Source organism: Tinamus guttatus, unplaced genomic scaffold, assembly GCF_059628265.1.
Source record: "Tinamus guttatus ecotype Peru unplaced genomic scaffold, ASM5962826v1 Tinamus_guttatus_pri_ptg000006l, whole genome shotgun sequence".
NCBI lineage: Eukaryota > Metazoa > Chordata > Aves > Tinamiformes > Tinamidae > Tinamus > Tinamus guttatus.
In genome coordinates, this window is record NW_028288540.1 from 349,262 (window position 1) to 358,739 (window position 9,478).

The following is a 9,478-nucleotide window of genomic DNA, read 5'->3' on the forward strand; positions in this document are numbered from 1 at the left end:
AAGTCTAATGTCAATTTTAAATAACAAAAGACTGAAATAATATTTTGGAGAGGTGATCTATTTGATAAGACCTACTGCCATAAACTGGGAAAAGTAGGTGAGCTCTCAGCAGGCAAACCTTTTTGCCTTCAGGAGAACACATTAAGCTCTTTTAAAAAGGTGGTTGCTGAAGCTACAGAGAAGTCCCTTGTTATGTACTTGTGCAGTCTAAGGCACAGAGAGCCTTGCAATGGCAGGCAGGTTTCTGTGAGGTCTCTGTTACCCTGTTTCTGTGCCCCAAAGTGGCACAACATCACTGCCAGACCCAGATGTTCAGCTACTGCTCTGTGCCCTAGGATTACGGCGGCTACCTGAGCACTTACATCCTTCCTGCTGGTGAAGAGAACCAGGTGTTCGCGTGTGGAGCTGCACTTTCCCCACTGACAGACTTCAAATTATATGGTAAATACCATCCTGTCCACCTGCAAATCTATTTCTCTCCTACCCTTTCTTGGTTTATCTTCTTTTCCTTTCCCAAGATCCTGCCTGGTTTATGTGGTCAGTCTTCTTACAACTAGCTGCAAACCCTTTTCTTCCAGCTGAAGACCAGCCTTGCTAAGAGTGGTGGGGCTAGCTAGGAGCATGCAGGAGGCTGCACAGTGTCACTCTCAGGAGATAGATTCTTGGTGCTGGAGGCCCCAGAGTACTCCAGGCTGTGTATCACACACACGGCTCTCACAGCCTTGAGGGGCCAACCACAAACTGGTAACTCTCTCTTAATGATGGTGCCAAATAAGTCTTTTGGCCCTCAGGTAGATTTGTGTGCTCCAAGGATCTGTGCTGGTTGCATCCGTGTGGATGCTGTGGTGATGCAACCCCAATGATGCCAGAGGACCTGGTGCTTGCTGCTCTGGGACACTCCTGCTGAAGGCAGCAGCCTCCTCCTTTTGCCATCTGGGAACTTGATATAAAAGAGGACTGAGAGCTTGGTTTCAGCTCTGCAGGTCCAGATATGTGTGGACCTGAGCACCGCTCAACCTCGTGTCCTGTACAGCATGAGGTGTGTAGAGTGAGCCCACAGCATGATCTGGTGATAGTGGACTGTTCAGAGCTTGTGTTAGCACAGGCTTCACCCAGCCTTCTCCATCTTTACTTTACCCTTTTTATGTAAAGGAGAAGCAGATCTAAAACCATTCATACTCCTTCAGATGGTAGTGTTAGCCTTAATTTGTCCCATTCTTCCCTGACTGTCAATGCAGCTAAGAGAAGGAAGAATGAACACAACAGGATACTGTTCTTCGGTTCTTATATTCCTGTTCCTTTAATACTATTTAAAAAGGCTCTTCTGGGACTAATTTAGAACCATGAGTACATGGTGATAGTGAAAGACTGTAAGATTATACATATTATTGGTGCATTTTCAAACACAGAAAATATGGCCTTCTTTTTAGCATTTGCAATATTTGACTCAGAAGTATGAATGTATTCAATTATCACTGACAAATACGTTTTCTTTCTTTCATTTCTAGCTTCAGCCTTTTCTGAAAGATATTTGGGCTTGCACGGGATTGATAACAGAGCATATGAGGTAACTCCATGGGCTTATGGCATGGTGCATTTTCATGATAAAAACAGGGTTTTAATTCTTTCTCTTTTAGAGGGGAAGCAAGGGCATGAACGATGGACTCACTAGTCAAACTGTATAAATATAAATATAATATAAATAAAAGGTAGAGAAGTGTCATTAAACCTACCTACTGCATTTGTTTTCTTAATCCAGTGGTACTGGATACATTTGCTGCTGATTAGTCTTTATGCTCCCTTTTTAAATTGGGTAAATATAGTTCTTCCAGTTTTACAGATGGAAGAACTAGGGCAAAATGTCCGAAGGACTCACATTTGGCCAAACGGCCATGAAGTCAAGACCTCTGTTAAAATTCATTTCAGAGAACTTGCTGCTTCAGTTCCCTCTGAGATATAATTTTTGATCCCAGGTCAAGTGAAGCTTTGCCTCTCATGTCTTTTTTCAAAAATAAGTGCAAATATATTTCAGACAGAAAGAGTTGAGCCAGAGTTGAGCAGGAGGCATGGAAAAGTAGGCAAGTCACTAGTGAGCAAATATATTGTTTAATGTGTGTGATGGGATCAGTTGGTTCATGTGCTTCAATTATTTGGAGGAAAAAAAATAGTAAAGAATAGTCATACAAACAAAAAGAGTTATACTGAAAACCTTGTTAACCCTGCTAAGCCATGTCTTCAGCTCAAAGACAAGAAGCAGCAAAGGTTGAAGCAGTTCCCCATGTTATTACAGAGAAGGCAGGTAGCATCTGCCTCTGCAGTGGAAGCTTTTGTCTAGCTGTCTAAGTTCGTCGCTTTTCTTAAGTTTTGCCCTTACGACCTCTAGATCATGGTAAAATCTCTTTGTCCGTTTAGAAATTTGAAGCAGGTCAGTAGAGGTGAAAGCGAGTAAAACTGTTTCAGAAATGAGAGCTTTGAATTGCCGTATGATCTCTGTGTATTGAAATAATGTTGGTCCTAGCAAATAGTGATACTTTTGACTGACTTGGCATTAGGTGCCAGAAATGGCCCCTCTGCCCTCCAGGCATGGTCCACTAAGACAGATGTGTCTCCTGCATGCATCAGCGGAACCATGTATTGCTTAGGGAGCAAGAACTGTTCCTATCCTGTGGACACAGACATGGACTTTCTGAAGATCATGTAATTCAGGACTTGATATACACTCCAGAAAACTTGTATTATCCTGAGGCAGCTTGCAACAGAGGGAGAAAAAAGCAAAGAATCACATGAGGAGAGAACAAAATACAAGAAGACACCTGCCTACACTCTTAGGCATTGTGTGCAGCAGTCAGAGGATGAGAGAACTCATTAATGACGATGGGAAGACCAGAGTCTACTTTTATAAACTTTGCAAAAAGTTGTTCCATCTGTATTGGCTGTGGAAGAGCAAGAAAGCAAAAACCTGCCTTGAATTGACCTGAACATAAGAACTTCTGTAGTAGATGGGGATAAAAAAAGATTTTCTTTGTTTTTGTCAATTAATGTCCATAGGATACACATTAACCAAATTAGAGGGGGAAAATGCCACATGCTGGATGCAGTTTCTTAAATTTCTGGTATCATTTGAAACTCATCTTGTTTTGCTCCCAGGTGCCAGTACAAAAGTAGGTCTGATATATTAGTGAAACATTTCCATCTTCCTCAGAGAAATAGTTTATCAAATAGTCATTCAGCAAAACTTCTTAAAATGTACCTCTAGCCTCAAAGAAATATACAGGGCCATTTTTAACTACTTTATATTTTCAATGAGGAGGAATAAATGTACTTTGTAATATAAAATGGCACAGGCCATATCTTAATAATACATACCCATATTTTTTACCAACTTATCCAAACTTCATCACCAGGCAAGGAAGGTATTGTTACTACTAGAAATGCACTGATCAATCTTTCTTGGAAAATATATAGTACAGGGAGAAGATGAGCACAGGTGTAAGATAAGATTGATACTAGTGTCTTATCTGAAAATAAATTGGCTCATGAACCAGAGCTAGATCATGTGCCTTAAAACAGTGAAGGAAACATTAATTTGAGATGGATATTCTTCCCCACAACCTGTACTTGTATCTATAGTTTGAGACTTACTGAATTCCTCCTGACTGAAAATTGCAGCAGCAAGTGGAGAAATCCTTTATTTCTCTTACGTGGTAAGACCTGTATTTCCCCTGAGCAGCTGGGAGATGGCTGGGGGCAAAGGCATTATCAGCAGTAGACCCTTGAGTTTAGCATCAGATCCTCTGTAGGTCTGCCAGAACTCATTCTGGTTGGTTTTCAAACCGTAAAATAGTTGCTCCAGTTCTCTAAAGCATTCTTAGACATAGTCACTGGGGCTCCCTTCTTTTGCCAGTGCTTGGTGTTCACTCTAAATTCGCTTAGACATTTTGCACATGTTCTGAGGTTCAAGCACTTGGTCAGCATTTAAGCATCTAAACAGATGAAGGGCCCTGACTTCATTCTTTTGCTGGTATTGAGGCTGGAAGAATAGGGTGGTTTATTTTAGCCCTAGGCAATTCAAGCAGTCAAGCCGTTATGCTGGTGTCTGCTCGTTATTCACGTGTTATTCAGGTGACTGAGTATCAGACGGAATTAAATGCTTCTATTCTCCTCCTAGAAAATGCTAATTTCTAGCAAGATTTTTGATCCTATTGCAACCTTTACCTTCACAGATCACCAAATTAGCACACAGAGTTTCATTACTGAAGGAACAGACATTTTTGATCATTCACGCTACTGCTGATGGTAAGTTAGACCATCACTTGAGCTCATTATATATTTGGGGTGGCTTTGATTTTTCTTAATTAAATTTTCCTCTTTGATAATTGTAATCTGTTTTTACAGAAAAAATCCATTTCCAGCACACTGCGGACCTTATCACACACCTAATTAGAGCAAAGGCTAATTACAGCTTGCAGGTACAGTATACGTATCCTTTTTTCCATACCTGAACAATTATTTCTCTTTTAGAACTACAACTGATGTTATGCAGTAAGCTCTGAAAAGCCACTTGCAAACACAGCACAGCAGTAGAAATAGCCCCAGCGAAGTCTGTATTCCCGTGTACTCATGAGCTTATTTGATATCACTTTTTAAGTTTGGACAGTTGAAGCAGTATTTAATTATAGTTAATTAGTTCTCGGGCCAAGTAGCTCTAAGGGATTGATGCCTGTGGACACTCGGAAGGTACGACTGGCTGAAGGCACGAGAGGTTGAGTGTTACAGTGGCCATATGTTGCATCCCTTGCTGCCTGAAGGCACTGATGGACTTGGTGCACCTCAAAAATTCAGCCTCTAGCTGAATGGAGGGCAAAGGAATCTACATCCTGGACTGAGGTACTTGGAGGGGCAGTGAGACACCTCAATCCCACTGTCAAGGACCAAGCCTAAGAAACTTAATCTTTCCCTTCAAGATCCCAGGCTAGACAATTCATTGCAATCCCCCTGCATTCCTTCAACATATGCAGAAGTAATTCGTTTCCTTAAATGAAAGGCTGTGTTTAAAATATTTCATTTCTACAGCAATTTTTGTACTAAATTTCTTTTTCAATAAGTTCTATTTCAAAACGCTTTTTCTCTGTAAAGCCCTAATCTCAGTTAGTAAAATGAAAAGCCTTTTCTCTGCACAGACATGCAACTTTCTTTTTTCAGTCATTGTAAGCACTGGAGTGAGCACTGATATTTTCAAGCATGGTTTGTTTCTGCTTGACTTGAATTTGTTCAGAATAGAATTAAATGGAAAACCTTCAAAAAGAAAGGGGGAAAAAAAAGAAAAAAAAATCCATTTGAACCAAGATGCAAGTATTTGCTCAGAGCACCACGCTGCCTGAATTAATCTGGGCCTCTCGTGCACCTGCGGGAAGATGCATGGTGATGAGGAGGAGCAGGCTGGGCTTGAGCTGCAGGTGTGAATCTAGGAGTGTTCAGTCCTGGGATTTTAAGCTCATAACGGTGCTATTTCCTTGTGTTTTTGCAGATCTACCCCGATGAAAGCCATTACTTTAGCAACGCAGCATTAGAGCAGCATTTGTACAACTCCATTGTCAACTTCTTTGTGTCATGTTTCCAAGTTCAGGACAAACTCCCCATAGCCCCACTGAAAGAAGAGGAGGACGATGATTAACCCTACTTGTCCGTGCTAAGCACAAGGCAGATCTCTATAACAATATGCAACTGGATCATTTTCCTGAAGAAAGAGATGTTATGTTGTTAGCATGTATTTAAAGAAAACTGAAAGCAGCTGATCTGCTTTACTTGACAGCAACTCCTTCCTAAATGGAAGAACATTAAGCATGAGGAACTCAGCAGAAACTGCTGTCTGAAGTTAATCCATCACAACCAACATCTTTTTTTTTTTTTTTCTTTTTTGTTTACCACAAAGAGACTTCTAGCATGGAAGTGTCAAGACACTGGACTTGAAGGAACACCCCAAGAAACCGCTTTGAGGACTGAAAGATTTATTGTCCCTTTGCATTCAAGCAATCAAGCAGTAGCAATGAAATCCATCCCCCATATTAAAGTTGCAATAGGTAGCATCACACTGTGTCTAATAAAATTTAATCTAATATGTGGAAAAGATTATAGCACAATTATTTTGAAGGATACTGAGTCATACATACCTACCTGCTCTTTCCCATGTTCAGAAGGTTTGTACAGGATGTATAAATTCAATCGTACAAAGTATTGCTGTAGTTACACTGATGCTTACCTTCACATAATTCCCTCTTATTTTGGTATAGCTTTTTCCTTTCACTCTGTTTTCATTTGGTCTCATGCCTACCTAGTTAGCTTCTCAGTGTCTTCTGGATGGGGAAAAAAATGTACATTAAATTAATCAGATCATAATTTATCAATTTACTGTTTGTGATCTCTTCTCTTAGGGGTCTAGAGAGGTGATGGAAGTAGGGATAACCAGCCATTAAAAACTGTATTACACTAAAGCAAAGAAAAACTCACTTTCCCTACACACCTTATACCTATAAAATCGAATATATTCTTTGCCAGACTTGAAAAACATGCACACAAGTAACCAACATCAGATTAACATTGGCACATTTTTATTGTGCTATAGAAAAACGTGGGATGGTAACAATTTCTTTTTTTTTTTTAATTTTCAAACAATTTGTTATCAAATGTTGGGAAAATGCTAGACTAGGCTATGGTAGCAGGAATTTGTTTCAGATACTTCGCAGATCATATATAGATATTTAAATAAAATCAGTGTGCATAGATTTATTGCATATGCTGTCTGAGATGATTAGTTTTATTCCAAGTCAGTGATTAGCACATTCTGAACACTTTTTTTAATCTCTTCTGCTTGCACTAGTTTTGCCAAGTATAAAAAAAAAAAAAAAAAAAAAAGGAGGCTTTTTGCTTTAAAAAGCCTGACACTGAGTATTATAGCAGTGGAAAGAGACTTTTAAAACTTATTGTGAAAACATTTTGGTTCTCAAAAAGAAACCCAACATCCATTCTCCTCCACTTGTCTCATCACAAGAATTTTGGCTAGTATTGCTCCTTGTAAAATATTCTGACCAAATGTACAGCCAGTATTAATACTGTATATTTCATTTTGTTGTATATAAAGGAATGTCAGTTATTCGTCAGGTCCCCGATCCAATATTAGTCTTGTGTTCAGCATGCATGCTATAACACTTCTTTGCTGATCAAGACTCTTTAGAAGTACTAGCTTGGAAATATAACAATTAATGTAATTTCTTTTATTGTTTTGACAGCTTGAATGTCAATGCCGGTTTCTACTTTTTACATAGTAGTGTGGGTAAACTCACATCCTGACAGCAATGATGATGTTTCCATTGTGTTCTTTAGTGTGTCTTTTTTATCATCATTATTTTAAGCTTTGAATGTTGGTTGTACTTTGACCATCATGAAAAATATACTGATAAACCACAGATATGATCTAGTTTGGTTTTGATTATCTCCTTTAATTTACAGTGCATCGACATTGTGTGAACAAGAACTACAGTATAAATCTGCTTTATCCGGCAAAATGCCAAATAGACAATAAGAGTGCTGCGTGTCCAGATTTTGCTACACTAAATGGGCTCAAAAGCCTGAAATGAACTTGATCTGAGAAATATAAAAATCTGCTCTGTCCACAATCTTTTGTAGAAAGAACTTTAGGATGTGGCATGGTAGTGTTTGTTCATTCATGGAATAAAACATTATTTTACCACCTTGGCTGCTACTTCTGTTATTTAATGTTTAGTACTTAAATAAATGTTTAGTTCCTGGAAGTGCCATTTCTGATTGAAGTGAACCCAAGCTCCAGGACGTAGCTCAGCGAGATGGAAACAATTCCATACAAATACACAATGCCATTTACTCGGCCTGTCACCGTGGTGAATGATGACTACTCTTGGGGGAAATATGAAATAGCAGAAAGTGAATTCAACCCCAAAGCAACAAGTCACATGAAGGACTCTCTTAGTCAGTGCTCTTTTGTAAAAAAGGAACCTTTCCCCCAACATGAGCATCACCACACTTTATCCCCAACCCCAGTGACTTCTATCAACAAGTACATTGACTTTTCTAAGCGGCATCAGCCAGGCATGACAACTTGATCCAAGAGCTTCTTCCCATTTTGTCCTTTCTTTTCCCAAAGGTTGTTTTGAAGATTGTTATGAAAGTGGGAACAAAACATGAGAACTTACCTAGTCTGTAATAGTGACTCGTCCCGATTAAGGCAGACAGTGGACATAAGTTAGGATCATCCCTAGCTTCCAACCTTAACAGCACTTCATGGATGGTGAGTTTGGCTGGATGTTCTGCTTTTCTTCTGTTCCTATACTTTCTTCACACCTAGAAACAAAATGCTTTCATTTAACAGATTTCCTAGGAAACTGGGGATTTTTGCTCAAGTCAGAAATCATAGTTGTGACTGTAGCCCTCAATACACACAGGGAAGATTTACATCTGCACAGACTTCTGCACCTTTAGGCATAACAGAGATACAAAAGATCTTTTAACCATGAAGGTTAAATCATGCAGGAAGACTGTGATCCTATGTAAGAGGATGCTTCCCAATGGCACTGTATTGACTTGCTACATCTATTTTCAATGCCCAGGGTGATGTCCCATTAGCTGACACCACCTTGACTGAACCAGTTTCACAGGAAGAAGGGATGCAAAATATTGCCTCAAAAGCAAGAAACTCTTGTAGATGTTGATTCTAAATTCTGCTGCCAACAAATCAGGAAAAAATAAGCTTTAGCTTTTGGTTCAGAGCAGGCAGATTGCACTGTAACAAAACAGCTTTGCTGGTATTTTGCTTAATAACCTAAATGTAACTAATATTATTTTATTGTCCAAACAAACCAAACTCATTCTCTCAACTAGCTGCTGTTTTTGGATGCAACAGTACCATCTCAAAGCATGAGAGAGCTAATAATCAGTGACCTACTAATTTAGGAGGAGACCACAGAGGGAAAAATGAGGCATTATTGGTAACTAATTAGCAAAGCCAGGCAGTCAGCCATGTTCGTAAATGTCTATGGGTGAAGGCATTGAGTGAATAAACCCATCCAAGCCCTGCCCACAGGCTCAGGCCAAATAAACGATGCTTCTCTGAATGGTAGAAAAACATAGTAATAATAATAATAAAAGAGTGAGGAAGAAAGGAAATGCCGAACACACAATACCTGTCCTGTGGGAGGAACAGTGAAGAGAGTTGTTGGGAGAGGGGAGAAATTGGCATTTATTGGGTGGACTGGATGAAGGGAAGGTAAGAGTGGTTCCCACAGGGAGCAGTGCTGGCACCAGGAGAGATGTGCTCTTACAGCTGTGATGTTCCCAGTCTGCTCTGAAGCCCACTCAGAATGGCAGTGTCCACCCCCTGTGCCTAACCATGTCCCCGAAGAAGCTCTTGCTTGACCTCAGTAAATTCCCCCTTGCCTCCGTGTTCATT

General features: G+C 39.8%; 1 protein-coding gene across 1 annotated transcript in view; it reads left to right on the top strand.

Moving 5' to 3' along the window:
* DPP6 (dipeptidyl peptidase like 6) overlaps positions 1–6,035 on the top strand; it is a 242,182-nt gene extending 236,147 nt beyond the window's left edge. The window contains exons 22-26 of the mRNA XM_088521208.1: positions 336–441; positions 1,509–1,567; positions 4,224–4,296; positions 4,396–4,469; positions 5,528–6,035. Coding sequence (XP_088377334.1) covers positions 336–441; positions 1,509–1,567; positions 4,224–4,296; positions 4,396–4,469; positions 5,528–5,674 — 459 coding nt within the window. The 3' untranslated portion in view covers positions 5,675–6,035. The remainder of the gene's footprint in view (positions 1–335; positions 442–1,508; positions 1,568–4,223; positions 4,297–4,395; positions 4,470–5,527) is intronic.
* Positions 6,036–9,478: the final 3,443 nt, after the last annotated feature.